General features: G+C 45.8%; 1 protein-coding gene across 2 annotated transcripts in view; it reads right to left on the reverse strand.

Annotated features, from left to right (window-relative positions):
• Nucleotides 1–6849: 6849 nt before the first annotated feature.
• GGA2 (golgi associated, gamma adaptin ear containing, ARF binding protein 2) overlaps nucleotides 6850–24484 on the reverse strand; it is a 43664-nt gene continuing 26029 nt past the window's right edge. For both annotated transcript variants that reach the window (XM_032242948.1, XM_032242949.1), the window contains exons 10-17: nucleotides 22014–22139; nucleotides 20816–20938; nucleotides 20174–20202; nucleotides 19660–19793; nucleotides 16614–16771; nucleotides 12057–12226; nucleotides 10973–11083; nucleotides 6850–10170 (exon numbers count right to left, since the gene is read on the reverse strand). In XM_032242948.1, coding sequence (XP_032098839.1) covers nucleotides 10060–10170; nucleotides 10973–11083; nucleotides 12057–12226; nucleotides 16614–16771; nucleotides 19660–19793; nucleotides 20174–20202; nucleotides 20816–20938; nucleotides 22014–22139 — 962 coding nt within the window. In that variant the 3' untranslated portion in view covers nucleotides 6850–10059. The remainder of the gene's footprint in view (nucleotides 10171–10972; nucleotides 11084–12056; nucleotides 12227–16613; nucleotides 16772–19659; nucleotides 19794–20173; nucleotides 20203–20815; nucleotides 20939–22013; nucleotides 22140–24484) is intronic.

The raw sequence follows: 24484 nt of genomic DNA on the forward strand, positions 1-24484 counted from the left end.
AAAAAAAAAAAAAAAAAAAAAAAAAATCCTGCTGGAACTTTGATACGGATTACGTTGAATTGATGGATGAATTTGAGAATTGCCATCGAGACAATATTGACTCTTCTAATCTGTAACATGAAATGCCTCTTCATTTATTTAGATTGGAATTTTTCAGTCTTGGCACTATTGAGTCCAGATAATTTTTGGTTATGGGGGCCTGTCTTATGCATTGTGAGGTACTTAGCAGCATCCCTGGCCACTACCCATTAGGAGCAACATCCTTTTCTCCAAGTTGTGACAACCAAAAATCTGTCTACACAGTGCCAAGCGTCCCCTAGTGGGAATCACCCTTGATGACTGAGACCTGATTAAGATATTTTTAAATTTCTCTCAGCAATATTTTGTAGTTTTCATTGTATAACACAAGTCTTGCACTTCTTTTGTTAAATTTATTTATAAGAATTTCCTTTTAGGCCGGGCGTGGTGGCTCACGCCTGTAATCCAAGCATTTTGGATGCCAAGATGGGCGGATCACCTGAGGTCGGGAGTTCAAGACCAGCCTGACCAACATGGTGAAACCCCATCTTCAAAAAAAAAAAAAAAAAAAGAATTTTCTTTTTATTGTACTTGTGAATGGAATTTTCTTAACTTTCATAATTTCTTGTTACAGAAAAACAATTTTTTTGAGACATAGTCTTGCTCTGTCTTGCAGGCTGGAGTGCAGTGGAGCAATCTCAGCTCAATGCAACCTCCATCTCCTGAATTCAAATGATTCTCCTGCCTCAGCCTCCAGAGTAGCTGGGACTACAGGCACCCACCACCACATCTGGCTAATTTTTGCATTTTTAGTAAAGATGGGGTTTCGCCATGTTGGCCAGGCTGGTCTTGAACTCCTGACCTCAGGGTGATCCACACTCCTTAGCCTCCCAAAGTGCTGGGATTACAGGCATGAGCCACTGTGCCCAGCAACAATTTATTTCTATAGATTTATCTTGTACCTTTGGCTGTTGATTTTCTAGTTTTTGCATGGGGGTGTTGCTTGGGATTTGCTTACATACATAATCATGTCATCTATGAATAGATACTTCCTTTTCCCTTTCCAGTTTGGTCCTTTTTCTTTTTTTTGGAGACGTAGTTTCGCTCTTGTTGCCCAGGCTGGAGTGCAATGGTGCGATCTCGGCTCACTGCCTCTGCCTACTGAGTACCTGGGATTACAGGTGCCCACCACCACACCTGGCTAAATTTTTGTATTTTTAGCAGAGACAGGGTTTCACCATGTTGGCCAGGCTGGTCTTGAACTCCTGACCTCAGGTTCAAGAACTGCCTTGGCCTCCTAAAGTGCTGGGATTACAGGTGTGAGCCACCATGCCCAGCCAGAAGTCCCTTTCTATTCCTAGTTTGTTGAGAGTTTTTTTTAGGATGTTGGGTTGTTTTGTTTTTCTCTGCCTATTGAGATAATCATGTGGTTCTTGTCACATTCTATTCAAATGACATAGTAATTGATTTTAAGATGGTAAATGAATCTTGGGACCGGGCACAGTGGCTTATGCCTGTAATCCTAGCACTTTGGGAGGCCAAGGTGGGCAGATCACTTGAGGCCAGGAGTTCGAGACCAGCCTGGCCAACAGGGTGAAACCTACTGAAAATTCAAAAATTAGGTGGGCATGGTGGCACACACCTGTAATCCTAGCTACTTGGGAGGCTGAGGCACAAGAATCACTTGAACCTGTGAGGCGGAGGCTGCAGTGAGCCAAGATTGTGCCATTGCACTCTGGCCTGGGTGACGGAGGGAGATCCTGTTTTGAAAATAACAAGATGTTAAACAAATCTTGCACTCCTGGGATAAATGATACAGGGGTCATAGTGTATAATGATATTTATGTGTTACTGGATTTGCTTTGCTAATATTTGGGGGAAGATTTCTGTGTTTATATTCAAGGCTGCATATTTGTGGGGCATATGGGTCTGCAATTACTTTTTTCATGATGTTTTTATCTGATTTTTGTATATGGTTAATACTGGTCTTAGAGAATGAGAATCAGAGAAGGGAACTGATCCTCCCTTCTTAATGAGTTTGTGAAGGAGTAATATTACTTCTATAAATACTTGACAGAATTCAAAGTGAAGCCATTTGGACTTGGATGTTAATTTGTTGAAAAATTTTAAATTAATTCAACTTATTTGATATAGGTCTATTCAGATTTTCTATTTCTTGAATCAGTTTTTTCTTTTTCTTTTTTTTTTTTTAAGACAGTTTTGCTCTTGTTGCCCAGGCTGGAGTGGAATGCACGATCTCAGCTCACTGCAACCTCCACCTCCTGGGTTCAAGCAATTCTCACACCTCAGCCTCCCAAGTAGTGGGGATTACAGGCACGAACCACCACGCTATTTTTGCATTTTTAGTAGAGATGAGTTTTGCCATGTTGGCCAGGCTGGTCTCGAACTCCTGACCTCAGGTGATTCACCCACCCTGGCCTCCCAAAGTTCTGGCATTAGAAGTGTGAGCCACCGTGCCTGGTCTCCTTTTATCATTATTAAATGTACTTTTTTTTGTCTCTAGTAATACTCTTGTCTTAAAGTTTATTTTGTGCCAGGTGCGGTGGCTCAGGCCTATAATCCCAGCCCTTTGGGAGGCTGAGGAGGGCAGATCACTTGAGGTCAGGAGGTCAAGACCAGCCTGGCCAACATGATGAAATCCTGTCTCTACTAAAAATACAAAAATTAGCCAGGCATGATGGCAGGTGCCTGTAATCCCAGCTACTCAGGAGGCTGAGCCAGGAGAATCGTTTGAACCCAGGAGGCGGAGGTTGCTGTGAGGTGAGATCATGCCATTGCACTGCAGCCTGGGCTCCAGAGCAAGACTCCATCTAAAAAAAAAAAAAAAGGCCATTTTGTGTGATATTAACATAGCCATTCCAGCTTTATGATTACTACTTGCATGGCTAATCTTTTATCCTTCTTTTACTTCCAACTGATTTGTGAACCTAAGAGTACCTTTTGTAGACAGCATATAGTTGGAATTTGTGGTGGTGGTGTTTTCAATCCACTATGACAGTTCCCACCTTTTTGGAGACAGAGTCTGGCTCTGCCACCCAGGCTGGAGTGCCGTGGTGTGATCTTATCTCAACACTGCCGCCTCTGCAACCTTTGCCTCCTGGGCTTAAGCCAATCTCCTACCTCAGCCTCCTGAGTGGCTGGGAATACAGATGTATGCCACCATTCCCACCCAATTTTTTGTAGAGACGGGGTCTCACTATGTTGCCCAGGATGGTCTCAAACTCCTGGACTCAAGCAATCCTCCCATCTCAGCTTCCCAAAGTGCTGGAATTACTGGCTCCAATTGCCACATGGTTTCCTCACAGCCTTTTGAGTTAAGGCAGGTAGTATTTATATTTCCAGAAGAGGAAACTGAAGCTGAGACAAGGCTATGCTGTAGAGAAACTTGAATGCTAGGGAAATTAGTTTTACTTAATCCAAAAAGATATGCAGTACTAATTAAATATGATTAGAGACGTAGTAGGGTCAGGCTGGGCATGGTGACTCATGCCTATAATCCCTACACTTTGTGAGGCCAGGAGCCCAAGACTAGCCTGGGCAACATGGTGAGACCCTCATCTCTACAAAAATCTAAAACTTAGCCAGTTGTAGCAGCACTACCTGTAGTCCTAGCTACTTAGGAGGCCAAAGTGTGAAGATCCCTAGAGCTGTGAGTTGTGAAGTTGTGAAGCTGCAGAGAGCTGTGGCCATGCCACTACACTCCAGCATGTCTCTTAAAAAAAAAAAAAAAAAAAAAAAAATTGGTCATGTGAAGACGGTACAAGGAGAACACCATGTGGCAAAGAAGGCAAAACTGGAGTTCTGCAGCTGCAGGCCAAGGAAGTCAAAGATGGTGGAAGCCAGCAACCACCAAGATTCTCCTAACAGGCTTCAGAGGAAGCACCATGGCCCCAACTTTAGACTCCCAGCCTGCAGAACTGAGACAACACATCTGTTGCCTTAAACAACCCAGCTTGTGGTCATTGTAATAGCAGTTCTAAGGAACTAATACAGAGAAAAATAAACATTTCGACTGTTACTTTTTTTTAGATGGAGTCTCGCTCTGTCCCCTAGGTTGGAGTGCAGTGGCATGATCTCAGCTCACTGCAACCTCCAACTCCTGGATTTAAGTGATTTTCCTGCCTCAGCCTCCCCAATAGCTGGGATTACAGGCACCTGCCACCATGCCTGGCTAATTTTGTTATATCTAGGGGTTTCTCCATCTTGGTCAGGCTGGTCTCAAACTCCCGACCCATGGTGATCCACCCACCTTGGCCTCCCAAAGTGCTGGGATACAGGCATAAGTCACTGTGCCCAGCTTTTTTTTTTTTTTCTCCTGTCACCAGGCTAGAGTGCAGTGGCCCAATCTCAGCTCATTACAATCTCCACCTCCTCTTCTGCCTCAGCCTCCCAAGTAGCTGGGACTACAGGCATGTGCCACCATGCCTAATTTTTTAACTTTTTTTTTTTTTTTTAAAGTAGAGATGGGGTTTCACCATATTGGTTAGGCTGGTCTTGAACCCCTGACCTCATGATCCACCTGCCTCAGCCTCCCAAAGTGCTGGGGATTATAGGCGTGAGCCACTGTGCTCAGCCAGTATGGTCAGATTTTATTAAAGTATCAACCTTTTCTGCTGCCTATGCAAATATTCATAAGCTATTGGCATTCTTAGCACAACTTCTGTGGTTTTATGAGAGCAGGAGAGGCTGTGAAATGAACAGTGATGAAAGTCACCACTGTTACAATGGTTAAAAAAAAATCTCAGATGTGAAGGTAATTTGAGAAATACCTAAATTTATAGAATATCTCTTCTATTTTGTACACTTCATTAAATTCTCACCAAAATGTGTGAAGTAAACTTCTAACATTTTTACCATTAAAAACTGAGGCCCAGGCCGGGCGCGGTGGCTCAAGCCTGTAATCCCAGCACTTTGGGAGGCCGAGGCGGGTGGATCACGAGGTCAAGAGATCGAGACCATCCTGGTCAACATGATGAAACCCCGTCTCTACTAAAAATACAAAAAATTAGCTGGGCATGGTGGTGCGTGCCTGTAATCCCAGCTACTCTGGAGGCTGAGGTAGGAGAATTGCCTGAACCCAGGAGGCGGAGGTTGCGGTGAGCCGAAATCGCGCCATTGCACTCCAGCCTGGGTAACAACAGTGAAACTCCATCTCAAAAAAAAAAAAAAAAAAACAAAAAACTGAGGCCCAGAGATCACTGACTTGCCCAAGATGCTACGGATGGCAAAAAACTAGAAATTGAACCAGATTTCCCAGCCCATACTTGGTTCACTCTACTGCACAGGGCTGCCAGAATGAAGGCAAGAGAGGGAAAAGTCTGGGAAGAGAGGGAAGGCCAGGGAAAAGTCTGGCCTGCTTGGGCACCTGGGAATGGTGCAAGTGGGAGGGACAGGATACAAGGAAACTATGAGGGAATTGCTAGCCCCCGAGTTTGAATATGCGGCACTTTCAATGCATAAATGCTTGATTTGTAACATATGAACTCAGGGGAAAGAGCAGGGTTATTCTTTTCATTAATTCATGCTGATAATGGCATTATCTCCAAGCTATCTATACAGTGTTACATGAATAGAACAAAACACAGAACAGTATACTGTATTTTCTTGAACATGCCTAGAATCTCTCTGAAAAGACAGAGTATGGTAGCTGGGCGGGAAGAATTTTCACCTTTTGTAATTTTAAATCATGTCAATGTCTTTATCTTTAAAAAAAAAAAAAAAAAAAAGCCAACACCGAGCATAAAAAATAAGATTTTCAGATTAGAAATTTTCAAAAGCTCAGATAAAATTTAAAGAAAACTTATCTGTCATTCCATGACCCAAAGATTACCACTGTCACATGTGCACACAAACATCTTGGTGCATCGCTTGGCTTTAAAACTGGGGTCAGGACATGGTGGCTCACACCTGTAATCCCATCACTTTGGGAGGTCAAGGTAGGAGGATCGCTTGAGCACAGGAGACCAGCCTGGGCAACACAGAGATCCCGTCTTTACCAAAAGCTGAAATATTAGCTGGGCATGGTGGCACGCATCTGTAGTCCTAGCTAGTCTGGAGGCTGAAGCAGGAGGATCGCCCGAGCACAGGAATTCAAGGCTGCACTGAGCTACAATTGTGCCACTGCACTCCAGCCTGGGCAAGAGCAAAGCCATCTCAACAACAACAAAAAAACCACTTTTGTACTCTTGACACTGTGTAAGCATCTTCTATAATGGGTATATTTAAAGGATTTGGGATTAATACTGTAGTAGGCAAGCACTATTTGTATTCTAGAATATTGCCTTTGCTTTCTACTTTTAACATTTACTGTCTCAATTTACAGTCTTTACTAGCTAATATTCAGTTTTGTTTTGGTTGTCATTTATCCTTTGAGACCGAGTCTCGCTCTGTCGCCAGGCTGTAGTAGTGCCATGATCTCGGCTCACCCCAACGTCCACCTCCCCCAGGTTCAAGCGATTCTCCTGCCTCAGCCTCCTGAGCAGCTGGGACTGCAGGCACCCACCACTGTGCCCAGCTAATTTTTGCATTTTTAGTAGAGACAGGGTTTTACCATGTTGGCCAGGATGGTCTCGATTTCTTGACCTCGTAATCCGTCCACCTTGGCTTCCCAAGTGCTGGAATTACAGACATCAGCACCACACCCAGCCCATTTAGCATGTTTTCAACACTATCTTCATCACCTGTTTATGTTCAAAGAGTGGCTCACAGATAAGGTAACATTTTTGCCCAGTCTTAAGTTTGTGGAATAGACACCAGGAAGAGTAATTAACTACATATGTAGGCAAAAGGTTATGACAAAACATGGCATTATCAGGGCTTGAAAGGACTTTATTGTGGTTGTGGTGAAGCAGGCCCTAGTCTTGGCAGATGACACCAGAAGGGCACTGAGTGCCAGTGTGCAACTTGAATTTGATCCCGTAAACAGGTAGGCATCAGGAAGCCATTCAGAATTTTTCATCTAGTCAAATGCTCAGATTTGTAGTTGGTACTCAGAATTGGGACACAGGCATTGTCCAAAAAAAAAAAAAAAAACCCAAACCAGAGCAGTGGCAATATAAGTGCAGGGAGGACATGATATGAGATTATGCAGAAAACAGGCAACATGACATGAAACTACTCCGCGGATACAGATGAAGCAGGAATCAGGGACCCAGTAAGTCTCAGGTGCTTCCAAGTAAGAGCATGTAGGTGGAAAAGGGCAGGACTGTGGGTTCCATTCTAACTGAGATTGAAGCAAACCTCCAGCTACAGATACCGACTGACAGAATGAAATATGATCTGGGCTCAGCAATGAGGTGGCAGCTTAAGAGACATCTATAATCCATCTACATGGTTTAGAGCCACCTGACTGCCAGGCCTCAGTGTGTGGATGGGCAAGTCCTGACGACTGGACTCTGGAAAACCACCACACTTAAGGGACAGAGGAATAAGAGCAGTCATGGAGGTAGGTCAAGAAATAGGGATCAACAGGGACCCCTGCAGAGTTCAGGATACTGGAAAGCACTGGCCATGAAGGCCAGATCTCCAGCACACACATCATGAATTTGCTTCTCCCCAAAGAACAGAAGCTCCTTCAGGGTGGTACCTGGCTCAGGGTAGCTTGTCAAAAACTCGTTTAAAAAGAAAAAAAAATAGAGACAAGGTCTCACTATGTAGCCCAGGATGGACTTGAAATCCTGGGGTCAAGTGATCATACCATTCAGCCTCCAAAAATGCTGGGATTACAGGCGTGAGCCACTGCGCCTGGCCAATAACTACTTGTTGAGTGAATGAAGAGGTAGGAGCTGGGTTCTAAGTGGCCACTGGACTTGCTGATTAGAAGGCAGTGATGACATAAACCACAGCCACTTTCAGGACAGCAGCCTGCCTTCTCTCCTCCCACCCCTATCCTGTCCAACACCTAAGCACAGTAGTACCATTAGGGGTCTGTCTCCTCAAAAGAATGTTCAGGTATACACATGAGTCTACCTTTGAACTATAGGGGAGAAGACTTGACTTTATGTTTAAGTCTCGTTCACCCATTTTAACCAAAACCCTTCATAGGGAGATGCTGTCATTATGATGGGTACCTCTTTCTAGACTATGCAACAGCAACAGAGCCTATAAAAGCTAAACAGACGGCAGGTGTGGTGGCTCACATCTGTAATCCCAGCACTCTGGGAGGCTGAGGCAGGTGCATCACCTGAGGTCAGGAGTTCGAGACCAGCCTGACCAACATGGTGAAATCCCATCTCTAAATACAAAAATTAGCTGGGCATGGTGGCTCCTGCCTGTAGTCCTAGCTACTTGGGAGGCTGAGACACGAGAATCGCTTGAACCTAGTAGGCAGAGATTGCAGTGAGCTGAGATCACACTACTGCACTCCAGCCTGGGCAACAGTATGAGACTTGGCCTCAAGAAAACGGGGGAGGGAGGGAAACCTACACAGAACACAAGCAACAAAGTACTTTTAGATTACAGTTCGTCTTGTGTGAATTATGGCAAATGAAATCACCCCATCGTTTATCTGTTTTATGAGCTTTCACATTTGCTTAAAATTGGCATACCTGATCTCTTACAGTTTCCATCTCCACCAATTAGTGTTGGCAGATTTCCACTACATGTAGAAGTCAAAAGATCACACTGTAAAAATATCAGATATTGTGATTAAGAGCTCCAAACAGAGCCTTGCAGTTTCGGAGGTAGAAACCCACCCAGCCAGGTCAGTTGCTTGGACTTCAAAGCCCTCCGCCTGGCCATCTCAGCCAGCCTCAGGTTCCTTCTCCCACCGATCAGGCCAAGCAGGACTTGTCAACACACAGTCAAGTTCCTAGCACACAGTAAGTGGTCACTAATATAAACTCGAATTTTTCTGTCATATTACAAATGGAATATCCACCTCTCCTGTCCAGCTTTCCTCAGATCTTCAGGTTCTCTCTTCATGGAGGCAGTTAAGCTTCTACGTCCTTCATGAAGTTTCTTTTACTTCTGGACAGAAGATACTTCCCTTTAGGCCTATCATCGCTAAACGCAACTTACTGAAAACTCTACAAAGTACATTTGCTACATGGTATTTATTCAATGACTGTATATTTAGTCACCACTTCAGTCACTGCTAAGCTCTCTTCATGTCTATCTGCACCACAGTTCCCCATCTTAGACTGTGATGTTAACTGGCAAGGGCTGGCTGTTGGCCAATTCCCATGACCAACATGGTGTCTGTCAATAAGAGCTCCAAGCAAATGCTACGAAGAGGATAAATGAGGATGGAGATGAGGGTCCTGAGAAGGGCCCAGACTGGCTGCCCAACCCACGGACCTGAGACCTGAATAAGGCCTGGGAGCTGCTTTCCCCTCTGCCCAAAGGTCTGTCTCGGGGCAATTCTAAGGCACAGTGGTGAAGGACGTGATTGGTCCCCCAAGCGTGGTCCTCAGGTCTCATGGCAGCCACTCACCTGGGAACAGTGCAACAAGCATTCCATTTAGAAGATATTCCGGAACACACACAAGAAGCATTGTCTAATGAAAATGGAGACAAGGTCTTTCTTGGAAGAGAGTGCCCCAGAAGATACTCTCTGCCCCAAGACTAACCAGGTCCCTTTTAAGGTCCCTGAGAACAGCAGCCTGGGAGCAACCAAGACTTTCAAAGGCTGACAAGGCACAGAGTGGATTAATGGAAGAAACAATACATGGAAAAAAACTTTGGCTTATAAAACCTCCAACCTGAGGCAGGGACAGTGTCTGCTGACATGCAGAAACATGATTGTAGCAGAGATGATGATACTGCTGATATCCCAAGCCCTGCGCTACCACCCTCTCCCCCGACCACACACACACACACACACACACACACACACACACACACACACACACCCCCCCCACCCCCCCCCCCCACATCTGCAGAGTAAGTCAGAGGTTGACACCCAGAGCCTGACGTCAGGATAGGACTCTTGGCACTACATTGAAACACTGTGATTAGTCCTGACTAGACAGCAAAAGTAACACCATCCTAAGCTTGAAATGAAGGGTCTGTCTTATGAAGTTAGGCTGCACCCAAGACAGCCAGGTCTGGAAAGTCTTTCACTTCTCCTACTTCGCTGAAAGGCTGTCCACCTTGGTTGAATGTTAGCTTGTACCGTAAACGGATAGGTTCCTAGGACAGAAGAGACAGAAGATGTTAAATCAGTGGAGAGCAACCCAGAACAGGGGAAAATGTTAATTCATTTTAAGTGAGTGCTTCAAACAATTCTATGACACAGAATATTTGGGATACTCTCTGGGGCTAGAAACAAGGGGAAATAGGCACATATCCTGGGAATTCTTCAATACTTCTGCAGTCCTTAAATCCTGAGATGGGCTGCAATTCAGAGACTAGCTAAGGAAGACAGGCCTTGCCCTTTCAGAGGACTTTCGAGGATTAGCGAGAGTGCATGTGTCCCTCCCTGGGTCCCCCGCTATGACAATCCATCAGATTTTCCTTCAATGAGCCCCAAAGACAGACTCTACTGAGGGATATTCCACATACACCCCCTACCACCCAACCAAACCAGAGGCTTTATTTTTTTGAGATGGAGTCTCGCTCTGGGGCCAGGTTGGAGTGCAGTGGTGCAATCTGAGCTCACTGCAACCCCTGCCTTCCAGGTTCAAGTGATTCTCCTGCCTCAGCCTCCCAAGTAGCTAGGACTAGAGGCACGCACCACCACTCCCAGCTAATTTTTGTATTTTTAGTGGAGACGGGGTTTCACCATGTTGGCCAGGCTGGTCTTGAACTCCTGACCTCAAATGATCCATCTGCCTCAGCCTCCCAAAGTGTTGGGATTACAGGGTGAGCCACCATGCCTGGCAAACCAGAGACTTTAGAGCAAGGCCTCAATGTACCTCTCTCTACCCAAAGTTACTTCTCCTTACAGTTCAGGGGCCCCTATCTCCCTGCTACCACAGACACTGGAACATACTTTGTGTGGATTGTCCAGCAGCAGCATCTGAGATATCACAGCGGGAGGCATCAAAGGACTGAATGCAGGAAGCTTAGAGCTGGAGGCCGGCTGCAGCTTCACCCTCATTGACTATTGGGGGAAGAAAACCAACATGTGACTCATTCCTAGCCACAACTTCCAGGACGGAGATCAGGTGAGCGGGAACTGGACCTCCCCTCCACCCTCCAAGAGAAAATGGCCCTCTCAGATGTGGTACTCCGAGGCACCTGTGGGAGCCGAGGCAGACAGGCTTCCACTAACTGACAAAAGGATCGAGACGCCTTTCATTCCACACACACAGTAGATCTGGAGTTGTGCGGTCAACGGCTGATATCTGAGAGGCAGTAACAACAGCCAGGGCACACCTTGGGTTGAATCCTAACTCTGCTTCTCACTAGCTCTGTGACCTTGAGCAAAATATTTAATTTCTGAGCCTTGGGTTGATAACTTATAAAACAGGTAGTAAGCAGTAGTACATTCCCCACAGGACTACCATGAGACTGCGTGTCTTATTTTTGTCTGTCCTGAATCTTTTCCTTTCAGGATAGGCCCCTTCCTCTGTGATTGTGGTGTGGTGGTCATCAGTAGGGCCGTACTTCCCTTGAAAAGGGGTGGATATGTTATCTTACACTGGCCAAGTGCCTCATATCCTTGGACACAAGTTACTGGTCCAAGGTATGGAAGTAACACTAACAAGTCCAATCAGAACCCTTTCCTGAGTAATCAATATACAGGCTTCATACCGGGTGAGAGTTTATGAGATAAAGAGGGTTAAGGGCCATGCAACCCTGGAGCTGAGAAACTGCCAGAATGGTGCCAAAGAAAAGCAGAGACAAGAGATACAGATTCTTAAGGCATCATTTAAGAACCTATCTGGATCCACTCATATCTGAATTCAGATATTCAGGAATCCCCAGTTAGGTAAGCCATTACATTCTCACTTTATCTTCAGTTAGTTTGAATGAAGATTCTTTTCTTTACACCTGACAGATAATGTCCCAGCAAAGAACCTGGCACTCAGAAACGACAGCCATTACTGGGAAATCCACAAAATTTGACTCACCTTTGGCACAGCCACTTGAAACATGATATCCCAGACAGGCTGGGGAGCTGTGCTCATCATGGTCAAGAGCAGCACTTGCACCTCTGGGTGGCCAGGGGCTCCCGTCTGGGAGAAGTGGAGCAGAATTCTGAATCCGTTCCGGTCATACACAATGAGAGGCGGCAGGCTGCCTGGTGGAGAGGGCCCAAGCAGAAGGTTAACACCACTACAAACGGCCCAGACAGCCAGGGTGGAAAGAGATGTACATGTTATCTCCAGATGCTGCTGCTTCTCCATTCAGAACACATGCAGGACTGAATTCTTTGCACTATCATAATTCAAGTCCTCCTGACTCTAGCTGGACTCCTATGACCCTCCAAACTGACCTCTCCCCACCATCCAACCATCATTCACACACTACCAGTTATTAAAAATCACAATTTTGAGGAAGATATGATCATGATTAAAATCATGCATGAAGCCTATAGAAAACAGAATTATCGGCCGGGCGCGGTGGCTCAAGCCTGTAATCCCAGCACTTTGGGAGGCCGAGGCGGGTGGATCACGAGGTCGAGAGATCGAGACCATCCTGGTCAACATGGTGAAATCCCGTCTCTACTAAAAAAATACAAAAAATCAGCTGGGCATGGTGGCACGTGCCTGTAATCCCAGCTACTCAGGAGGCTGAGGCAGGAGAATTGCCTGAACCCAGGAGGCGGAGGTTGCGGTGAGCCGAGATTGAGCCATTGCACTCCAGCCTGGGTAACATGAGTGAAACTCCGTCTTAAAAAAAAAAAAAGAAAACAGAATTATCAGTCAGGCATGGGGGCTCATTCCTGTAATCCCAGCACTTTGGGAGGCCGAGGCGGGTGGATCACTTGATGCTAAGAGTTCGAGTTTGAGACCAGCCTGGACAACATGGCAAAACCCCATCTCTACTAAAAATACAAACATTAGACAGGCACAGTGATGCACACCTATAATAATCTCAGCCATTCGGGAGGCTGAGGCACGAGAATCACTTGAACCCGGGAGGCAGAGGTTGCAGTGAGCAGTGAGCCAAGACTGCACCACCGCACTCCAGCCTGTGTGAAAGAGCGAGACTCTGTCTCAAAAAACAAAACAAAAAAACCCAACCAGGATTATCATAAAGAATGTAATAAATGCACTCTTAATTCTATGCAGAATAAGCAATTATTTTCTTCTGGTCTCCTTTGTATGACTATAAACACACACACATAGGCACACACACATATCCCCTTATATTTAATTGTATAAAACCTCAAATTAAAAGGTTAGTAGAATTCCAATGGAAATTCTAAAGAAACTATTTTAACTAAGGAATGATTCTAATGTTTATTTGAGGGGGAAAGCTACATAAAAACATGGAGCAGGGCTATAGCAAATACTCAGATAAAATTACAATTCAAGTAAAGTGGCATACAACAGAGCATGCAGAACAGATCTAAATGACACTGTAACATAACACATCCTTCAAAAATCAGTGGCTGGCTCAATGAATAGCACTCAGATGACTGGTTAATCAGCTAGGAAAAAACCTTAATATCAAAACATACATTACTAAAATACAACGTAGAGCTGGGCATAGTGTCTCATGACTATAATCCCAGTTTCTCAGGAGGCTGAGATGGAAAATTGCTTGAGGTCAGGAGTTCAAGACCAGCCTGGGCAACACAGAGAGATCTGCCTTCCACCCCACGAAAAAACAAAAAAAAGATTTGCCGGTGTGGTGGTGCTTGCCTGTCATCCTAGCTATCTGGGAGGCTGAGGCAGGAGGATTGCTTAAGCCCAAGAGGAATCTGAGGCTGCAGTGAGCCATGACCATGCCACAGCACACTCCAGCCTGGGCAATGGAGCGAGGCCCCATCTCTAAAAGAGAAAAAATTTAAAAAATTAAATCAAAACATACTTTAACAATGAAACTACCAAAGATTTAAAAGACTGAAAATACCAGTGGGGTATGGTGGCAAGAGTATAGGGAAAAAAGCAACCTTTTCAGAAGGGAAATTGATAATGCAGATCAAAATTTTAAATGTCTACATGCGGCATTTCACTGGTATTACCATCTCCTAATTAGGATGGCATAAAAGGAAGGTATAAAGAAAGGCATCCAAAGATGTTCTTTGTAGCCTGTTTTTCTTTTCTTTCTTTTTTTCTTTTTTTGAGACAGAGTCTTGCTGTGTCACCCAGGATGGAGTGCAGTGGTCCAATCTCAGTTCACTATAATCTCTGCCTCCCAGGTTCAAGCAATTTTCCTGCCTCAGCCTCCCAAGAAGCTGGGATTATAGGTGCCCACCACCATGCCTGGCTAATTTTTTTTTTGTATTTTTAGTACAGACAGGGTTTCACTATGTTTGCCAGGCTGGTCTTGAATTCCTGACCTTGTGATCCGCCCATCTCGGTCTCCCAAAGTGCTGGGATTACAGGAATGAGCCACCGCACCCAGCCTGTAGCCCTATTTTTAACAACAAACAAGTAGAAACAAATTGACCTTAGCTTATTCGAACAAACAAATTGAGTAAGCTGGGCGTAGTGGCGCACACCTGTAGTCTCAGCTACTTGGGAGGCAAAAGTGGGAGGATGGCTTGAGCCTGGACAATGACGATTGCAATGACCTGAGATGGCGCCACTGCACTCCAGTCTGCGTCACAGAGCCAGACCTTGTCTCAAAAAAAAAAATAAAAACAAAATAATACAAAAAGGACTGAATAAACAGATTACAGCACACCTATTTAATGGTGTGTGTCTGTGTGTGTGTGTCTGTGTGTGTGTGTGTGTGTGTGTGTGTATAAGTTCATTAAAAATCAAGTTTTTAAAGAACTAAGGTCATAAAAATGGTACAGACTTATAATGTAACAGTAAATAGAATATAAAACAGTCTATACACACTGTGGTATCAAATTATTAAGAACTGTATGTACATATGTATACACATGATAAAACACAAAGAAAACCTATCACGACAGAAACACATTTTCCATCTCTGGCTGATAATGGTACAGATGATTTCCTTTTTTTTTTTTTTTTGAGACAGTCTCACTGTTGCTCAGGCTGGAGTACAGTGGTGCAATCTCAGCTCACTGCAACCTCTGCCTCCTGGGTTCAAACGATTCTCCTGCCTCAAAAGAAGCTAGGATTACAGGTAGCTGGGATTATAGGTGTACACTACCACGTCTGGCTAATCTTTGTATTTTTAGGGTTTTACCATGTTAGCCAGGCTGGTCTTAAACTCCTGACCTCAAATGAGCTGCTCGCCTTGGCCTCCCAAAGTGCTGGGATTACAGGAGTGAGCCACCCCATCTGGCCCATTTTATCTTTAATAAAACTCTACATTTTCAACATGTATTTTTGTTTTCAACTTTTTAATAAAAGTTTGCTTTGTATTAATTTCAGACTTATGAAAAGTTATAAAACTAATACAAAAATTCTTATATACCCTTTATCTAGCTTCCCCAGATGTTAACATGGTAACTACAGTACAATTATTGAACTCAGAACACACTGAACTTGTAATATTTAAATCAAAAATTAATAAAGAAATGTGGAAAAAGCTCCCCTGTTCACCAACTCTGTTTATTTCCAAATTTGTCTGCCTGGATTTCAGGGCCCTCTGCAATCTGACCTCACCACACTGAGCCAAAGGAGGATTCTGTATGCTAGAAGAAAGAGCCAGGCTCTGGAATAGACCTGAGTTGTGTCCTGCTCTGCATACTAGTGTAGAGACGGGAGGCACTTCCATTCCCTTCCCTTTGTAACAGAGGTAATATCCACCTTTCTGCTTTAATGGGGATCCCTAGAGAAGGAGGATCAGTAGCCAAATTCTTCCACTCATTTGAATTCCACCTCTCGCCACTCATTTCAGGCCACATTAAACACTGCCTTCTTGAATCCCAAATCAATTAACATTATGTCCTTAAGTAAGCCTTTTCATTAAATTCTGCCTGCCCATATCCTTCTTGGCAGTGTCAATACTAAGGAACACTATGAAAATTAGCTAAAAGACAAAGAAGCAAACTTTACTTTTTCTGGAGATGGAGTCTCGCTTTGTCGCCCAGGCTGGAGTGCAGTAGCATGATCTAAGTTCACCACAACTTCCACCTCCTGGGTTCAGGCAATTCTCCTGCCTCAGCCTCCCAAGTAGCTGGAACTACAGGTGCACGCCACCATGTCTGGCTAACTGTTTGTATTTTTTGTAGAGACAGGGCTTCATTATGTTGGCTAGGCTGGTCTCAAACTCCTGGCCTCAAGTGATCAACCTGCCTCAGCCTCCCAATTTTTTCCACCCCCAAATAGAGACAGGGATCTTGCTGTGTTGCCCAGGCTGGTCTCAAACTCCTGGCCTCAAGTGATCCTCTCACCTCAGCCTCCCAAAGTGCTGGAATTATAGGTGTGAGTCACCATACCTGGCCACAATCCCTTACTTTCTGCCTCCATGCAAAAATCTCTTCCATTTGTCAACCAAATTTAAGGGCCACCTCTACCAAGCTGGAGTGAAAGAAGCTGGGAGTCTAACAGATTCCCAGGAAAAACAAAGGTGGGGAGTGAAATTGTACTTACTGGGCTTAACAGACTCCAAAGGGACAAACACTTGAGCCAGAGGTGTATTCTGTGAAGATGGGGAAGGAGCCAACGGGCCAGCCTCCCAGGACCAACCTGGAGAGGACTTAGTACCTGGTGGCACTTCCTTGGGGATACTTTTCTGTGAAACATAATTCCTACAAAGAAATAAAAAATACCAAAGACTAGCAAAAATTGTAGCAATTTCTTGGAATTTGGGTTAGGCTTACTAAAGAACAAGGAAAAAAATACACACACACACACAGAGTTAGATGTTATATGACTTTTGTCAAGTAATCAAACTCGTACCTCAGCTTCCTCATCTGTTAAGTGGGAATAAAAGAAGTAATTTACTTCCTTGGGCTGTTATAAGAATCAAATGAGATGATGTATGAAAAGCACTTAGAGGCCACGTGTGGTGCCTCACGCCTGTAATCCCAGCACTTTGGGAGGCTGAGGCAGGTGGATCACTTGAGGTCAGGAGTTCAAGACCAGCCTGGCCAACATGGTGAAACCCTGTCTCTTTTCTAAAAGTACTAAAAAAAAAAAAAGGAAAATAAGCTGGGTGGTTGTGGCGTGCACCTGTAATCTCAGCTACTCAGGAGGCTGAGGCAGGAGAATCACTTGAACCCGGGAGGTGTAGGTTGCAGTGAGACAAGATTGTGCCACTGCACTCTAGCCTGGGCAACAGAGCCAGACTCCATCTCAAAAAAAGAAAAGAAAAGAAAAGAAAAGAAAAAAGAAAAAAAAGAAAAGAAAAGAAAAGAAAAGAAAAGCACTTCAAGTGTCCACACATAATAAAAACTCAATAAACTTGAGCCTTTGTTATAAAGGTTGTTCATACTGCACCTGTCGGGCAGTCTCTGACAACCTCAGTCAGGTTGTTTTCCAGGTGTGATCACAGAGGGACATGACCCAGGCAGATGATACACAAATTACACCAGCTATTGTGCACTTCATGATTTTGTCCATTTGGGACACAAACTGAAAACATCTTTGAAAACTAAAGTCGTGAGAGAAGAAAGAACCCACCCTGTCCAAGTGGCTGAAAAAAAGACGATTTTAAGAATTGACCTCTGGGTGACAAATGGGAACGAACTCCTGGCACATCCCACTCCCGCCAGAGCCTAGTGGTTTCTATCAGAAACACGGGCATTTCAGGCTGTCTGGGTGAAGATAAACTACTTTCCCAGAGGCAAAGGGACAGGATCTATGAAAATGTTTTTACATTCACACCGTAGAGAGCCTCTCCCTTCAGGGATCTGTACTATAAGGCACTCCCCCAAGCACCTCCAAACGGGAAATTACGTAAATGTCCACAAAAGGGAAATGATCAAATACACCCATGCAATGAATTATAATGTAGCTATTAAGAAGACCAAGGCATATTTATAGAAACTGATATGGAAATGCATCACAGATATTATCTGATATGAAAAGGTCATGCTGGAGTGCAGTTTGTAAATTAAGATCCTGTTTGTGTAATAAGCCACAGGAATGTACCACTACATGTACAGAAAAAAAAGCAAAGAAGGAACATTCAAGATTGTTTTTAGGGGGTGGTACTTTGCACTTTGTTGTGTATTTCTTTATGGATCAAATTTTTCTTAACTTACATGGTAATTAGAAGAGAAAAACAAAACAAACAGCAAAAACCTCATGTTCTACTACTCCCAGCCCTTAAATTACCCCCTTTTCAGATGCCTTGGCCAAAGCAGGTATTCTCCTATGACTTAGGAAAGGGCGTAAAATGAGAAAAGGGAAGCAGCACATTAAACTTTTTTTGAGCCCAGGCACAGTGGCTCACGCCTGCAATACCAGCACTTTGGGAGGCTGAGGCAGGTGGATCACGAGGTCAGGAGATCAAGACCATCCTGGCCAACATGGTGAAACTCCACCTCTACAAAAAATACAAAAATTCACAAGGCGTGGTACCTTATGCCTATAGTCCCAGCTACTCAGGAGGCTGAGGCAGGAGAATCACTTGAACCCATGAGGCGGAGGCTGCAGTGAACCGAGATTGCGCCACAGTGCTCCAGCCTGGGCAACAGAGCGAGACCCTGTCTCCAAAAAAGTTTTGTGTTTTTTCAAGACAGCCTGGACAGCAGAAAAAAAGTTTTGTTTTTTTTTCACTCTGCTGTCCAGGCTAGAATGCAGTGGCATGGTAATGGCTTACGGTAGCCTCGACTTTCTAGGCTCAAGTGATCCTCCCACCTTGGCCTCCCGAGCAGCTGGGACTACAGGCATAAGCTACCACGCCTTGCTAGTTTTTTTATTTTTTGTAGAGATGAGGTTTTGCCATATCACCCAGGCTGGTCCTGAACTCCTGGGCTCAAGCAAACCACCTGCCTTGGCCTCCAAAAGTTCTGTGATCACAGGTATGGCTTGCTACAAATCTTACCTTGAATTGTAGCACCCACAATTCCCACATGCTGTGGACCCAGTGGGAGATAACTGAATCATGGAGCCAGTTTCCCCCATACTGTTTTCATGGTAGTGAGTAAGTCTCATGAGATTTGATGGCTTTATAAGGGGAAACTCTTTTTCATTTGGCTCTCATTCTCTTTTGTCTGCGGCCACATAACACGTGCCTTTAGGCCAAGCATGGTGGCTCATGCCTGTAATCCTAGGCCACGGTGGGCAGATCACAAGGTCAGGAGATCGAAACCAACCCAGCCAACACAGTAAAACCCTGTCTCTACTAAAAAAAAATACAAAAAATTAACTGGCCGTGGTGGCATGTACCTGTAATCCCAGCAACTCAAGAGGCTGAGGCAGGAGAATCGCTTGAACTCTGGGGGCGGAAGTTGCAGTGAGCTGAGATCGTGCCATTGCACTCTAGCCTGGGCGACAGAGTGAGACTCAGTCTCAAAAAAACAAAACAACGCTTGTAAGATCGGAAGAGAAAGCTGTTTTTCCAGGGCAAGAGGTCTCAGCTGTCTTAGAGCACCATTCTCCGGCCCATTCTCCGGCCCTTGTCCCATGAGAAGGAACTGTACTCAGAAGCCACACACACTCTTCCACTCCCCTTGCCTATAAGACTCACAGAGGGCCCAGAGCCGGCTGTGGAGAGAGGAGGTCCAGCAAATTCCTGTCTGCAGAAGGGTTCTGAATGCCACCGCCTGGCACCGTGCTGGCGGAGGGATTCCTCTTTTCCTCACAGCAATTCTGACCAGCAACCTGTCAAACCAGGAATGACTAAATAAGGCCAGGGTATGAATGACCATCAGCCACAGTAAAACCATGGCACAGTTCTCCTGAGCCCACCCAAGGTGCTGTGGCCCAGGCTGGTGACATCTCCTAGGGCAAAAGGGGAAAGAAAGGGCAAGATCACATACACCTCCTGGGCAGACCTTCAAGCAGCAGGAGCCTGGTGCAAACTGTCTCCCCCGGGGGTACCAGCCAGAGTATGGATGAGAAAGAGGCTTTGGACCTCCAAGGTCATGATCCCACTGGGACAGTGCAGGAGCACCTCTCTGCCCACCGGGCAGTGCTGCCTCACAAGGGCAGGTTTGAGACCTTCCCCTTCTCTCTCCGGGCCCTAGGAAGGGGGTCCTTACCGTGCCTGTAACAGGAGCATCACTGATTCCTGTAAGAAAGGAGCAGAGTGAGATGCACAACAGTAATTCCACCTGCTTCAAGATGGAGCACGATACCACAACTACCCTTTCTAGGATATCCAGAAAGTCTAGACAAATAAGCAACTTACTGAAGGTCACGTGACTCATCAATGGCAAATCTGTGACTAATATGCAAGGAGGACCCTCTGAACTGCCCAGAACACCTGATTCCCTTGGCAGCAGGCATGTGCTCCCTGAGGAAACCAGCTCACTCCCCAATATCCAGAACCACCTGATTCCCTCGGCAGCAGACATGTGCTCTCTGAGGGAACCAGCTCACTCCCCTATTCACAACCATCTCGACTTCCACAGCAGCAGGCACGTGCTCCCCGACAGCTCACTCCCCCACTACTCAGAACCACCGCGATTCCCTCAGCAGCAGGCACGTGCTCCCCCGGGAGACCAGCTCACTCTCCTACTCACAACCACCCTCAGTCCCTCAGCAGCAGACACATGCTCCCCGACAGCTCACTCCACAACTCACAACCACCCTCAGCAGTAGGCATGTGCTCCCTGAGGAGACGCGCTCACTCCCCTACTCACACCCATCCTGTGCCTGCCCCCACAAGCGCCCGCCCTCACCCAAGGCTGCCAGGTCCTGATGAAGCAAAGACGGCGCCACAGTCCCCGCCTGTACAGGTCCATTGTCCACCTCCAAGTCAATCAAGGGGCAGGTCTTCATGCAGCCTGCTGGATTCTGAAAGACTAGAAAGCCCAGGGTTAGGAAGAGAAGTCAGTTGGACATGAGAGCAAAGTCTCCACCTAAATCCGGTCAGCTTCCCTCAGGCCGCCTCCTCATCAAATATTAATGCCCTCCCTGCCCCTCCAAGAACCTTCCACTCAGCCGACTGTCTTGATACACAAGCTCAGCTGGCATCTGGGACAAGAGGGACACAAGGCCTGCCTTCCTACTCCAGGGATCACAGGCCAAAAGTCCCATCACCTGGAAGGAGAGCAGACTTGGCCTTCTCCAGCTCAGGCCATTCCAAGGCTTCTGACCACAGCTGATCAGAATCACCCATAGCTTGAAAGACACAGCTCTCAGCCGGGCGCGGTGGCTCAAGCCTGTAATCCCAGCACTTTGGGAGGCCGAGGCGGGTGGATCACGAGGTCAAGAGATCGAGACCATCCTGGTCAACACGGTGAAACCCCGTCTCTACTAAAAATACAAAAAATTAGCTGGGCATGGTGGCGCGTGCCTGTAATCCCAGCTACTCAGGAGGCTGAGGCAGGAGGATTGCCTGAACCCAGGATGTGGAGGTTGCGGTGAGCCGAGATCGCGCCATTGCACTCCAGCCTGGGTAACAAGAGTGAAACTCCGTCCCTAAAAAAAAAAAAAAAAAAAGAAAGACACAGCTCTCCAGGCCCAGCTCCAAGCAGTCTTGATTCAGAAGCTCCAAGCCAGGGACCTAAGCAGTGGCATTTCAACCAGTGCTCTAGGTGATTGTGATACAGCTGGCCTAGCACTAGGAACCACTGAGGAAGACCATTTCTTTTATCTCTAGCTCCTGCATGCAACCACTTATGAGAATTCAAACCCAGGCATTGCTTAGACATCTGCTTTGGTGCGTAGTCAAAGCTGGGGTCCAGCCTGGCAGCCAGCTAGTGATGGTTCCTGTGGCTGAGCATGGTGACATGAAACCCACTTACACAGGAATGGGACCAAAGAGCGAGTTCTCATATTTCTATTCATTAACCCAGAATATGCATAGGACCCACTTCTTTTCTGGGCATTGCAGGCTGCCCAACGCAGAAGGCAGGGAGAGGCTTTCACACATACCTCTAGAGACAGGGATGTCTCCCACTGAGCTGGTCACTGTGTTTCCAAAGGTGACCCGGCCCTCCATCACCTGTTTGTACAGCAGAACTCCTTGGGTGAGGAGGTCATTTGCCTGGAGAATTTCCGCTGAAGAATGAGAGAAGAATCAGAACTCCCTGGTTTGGTGACCAACAATCTCAGTCCCGACCCTTTTTTTGAGACAGCGTCTTGCTTTGTCACCCAGGCTGGAGTGCAGTGGCACGATTTCAGCTCACTGCAACCTCCACTTCCTGGGTTCAAGCAATTCTCCCACCTCAGCCTCCCAAGTAGCTGGGACTACAGGCACATGCCACCATGCGCAGCTAATTTTTTGTATTTTTAGTAGAGACGGGGTTTCACCATGTTAGCCAGGTTGTTATCAATCTCTTGACCTTGTGATCTATCCGCCTTGGCCTCCCAAAGTGCTGGGATTACAGGCGTGAGCCACAATCTTAGTCCTTCCTAAGCTTTTCCATAAAACAGCCTTCATATGGCTCAACTACGTTCAGTTTATCCACACCTCCTGCCCCCAGATCGTGTCATTGGATCCTATCAGGCCCAGTCACTTAACCTCTGAGTCCTAATGTTAGTTCTCAATCCAAAAGAAAGCAAATCTATTCACCTTCCACATCTGTACTGTCCACAGTAATGGCCAGGAGTAAGCACTTAAATTAAGGCCCTTTCAATAACAAACTTTTAACTTTAACTCAGAACCTGAAGCTGTTTTGTCAATGTGGATACAAATATTAAAAGGATCCCTTAGTATTTAATGCAGTTAAAGTGGGTTTTGTTTTTTTTTTTTAAGATAGAGTAGTTGGGACTAGAGGTGCATGCCACCACAGCGAGATAACCATGGGCCTCCTGAATACCATCTACGTTCTGGACTGCCACAGCCCCTCCAACCCTCAAGCTCTTGATCCACTGGCTATAAAAAGAAATATCGGCCAGGGGTGGTGGCTCACGCCTGTAATCCCAGCACCTTGGGAGGCTGAGGTGGGCAGATCACCTAAGGTCAGAAGTTCGAGACAAGCCTGGCCAACATGGCGAAACCCAATCTCTACTAAAAATACAAAATATTAGCCGGGGATGGTGGCAGGCATCTGTAATCCCAGCTACTTGGGAGACTGAGGTGGGAGAACTGCTTGAACCCACAAGACGGAGGTTGCAGTGAGCTGAGTTGCACCATTTCACTCCAGCCTGGGCAACAAGAGTGAAGCTGTCTCTCAAAAAAAAGAAGTATCAGAAATAGAAACATTAACAGCATCAAGGGGGATGCCATGAGCAAAACTGGGACTGACGGAACTCTCAATTCAGAGGCCTATTTTTCACGCAAGAAAAAAAGCAGTGTGTGGTTGTCTGTAATCCCAGCACTTTGAGAGGCCAAGCAGGCAAATCACTTGAGCCCAGGAGTTTGAGACCAGCCTGGGCAACATGGCAAAACTCTGCCTCTACTAAAAATACAAAAATTAGCCAGGTGTGGTGGTGCGCAACTGAAGTCTCAGCTACTCAGGAGGCTGAGGCAGAATTGCTTAAACCCAGGAGGTGGAGGTGCAGTGAGCCAAGATCATGCCACTGCAATCCAGCCTGAGCAGCAGAATGAGATAGTCTCCAAAGAAAAAAAGGACTGCAAGGGGCATGCACATGCTATCCATTAAGAGACTCAAGAAATATAAACCGAAGTATGGCTTTTCTTTTGAGTCAAATTTACAATTTCTTTTTAAGTTAGCAAGAGATGATTAAGGAAAAATGACATCAGAGAAATCTGAACACTGACTGAATCTTTGGTTACTGTGAAATGTCTAGAGGCTGGGCCCAATGACTCACACCTGTAATTCCAGCACTTTGGGAGGCCAAGTGGGGCAGATGACTAGAGGCCAGGAGTTCGAGACCAACCTGGCCAACATGGTGAAACCCCGTCTTTACAAAAATACAAAAAGCAGCCAGGCATGATGGGGCACCTGTAATCCCAGCTACTTGGGAGGCTGAGGCAGGAGAATAGCTTGAATTGGGAGGTGGAGGTTGCACTGAGCGGAGATTGCATCACTGCACTCTAGCCTGGGCAACAGAGGAGACTCCATCACAAAAAAAAAGAAAGAAAAAGAAATGTCTAGAACTTGCTAGGGAATGGGTAAGTACAAAGAGAGGTACAGATGAAACAAGATTAAAAAAATCAACTATGAGCTGGTAATTATTAAAGATGAGTAAAGAATACATAGGATTTATTCTGTTACTCCCCCTCTCATGTTTTGACATTTTCCATAATAAAGAGTTAAAATAACTTTTTAATACTTGTGGACAATTCTCTACCATCCCTACGAATGACCCTTCCATTTCCCATCGGCCTGGCTCTCTCAGGTGACCCACCTGGCCCCCTGAAGGTACAAAAGCTGGTGATCCCTTTGAGATACCACCCCAGCTGTTTCTCTGGCCTGTGACTGGTCAGCTTTTCCTGA

The sequence above is a fragment of the Sapajus apella genome, unplaced genomic scaffold, assembly GCF_009761245.1.
Source record: "Sapajus apella isolate SASKATOON/1434 unplaced genomic scaffold, GSC_monkey_1.0 scaffold51, whole genome shotgun sequence".
Taxonomy (NCBI): domain Eukaryota; kingdom Metazoa; phylum Chordata; class Mammalia; order Primates; family Cebidae; genus Sapajus; species Sapajus apella.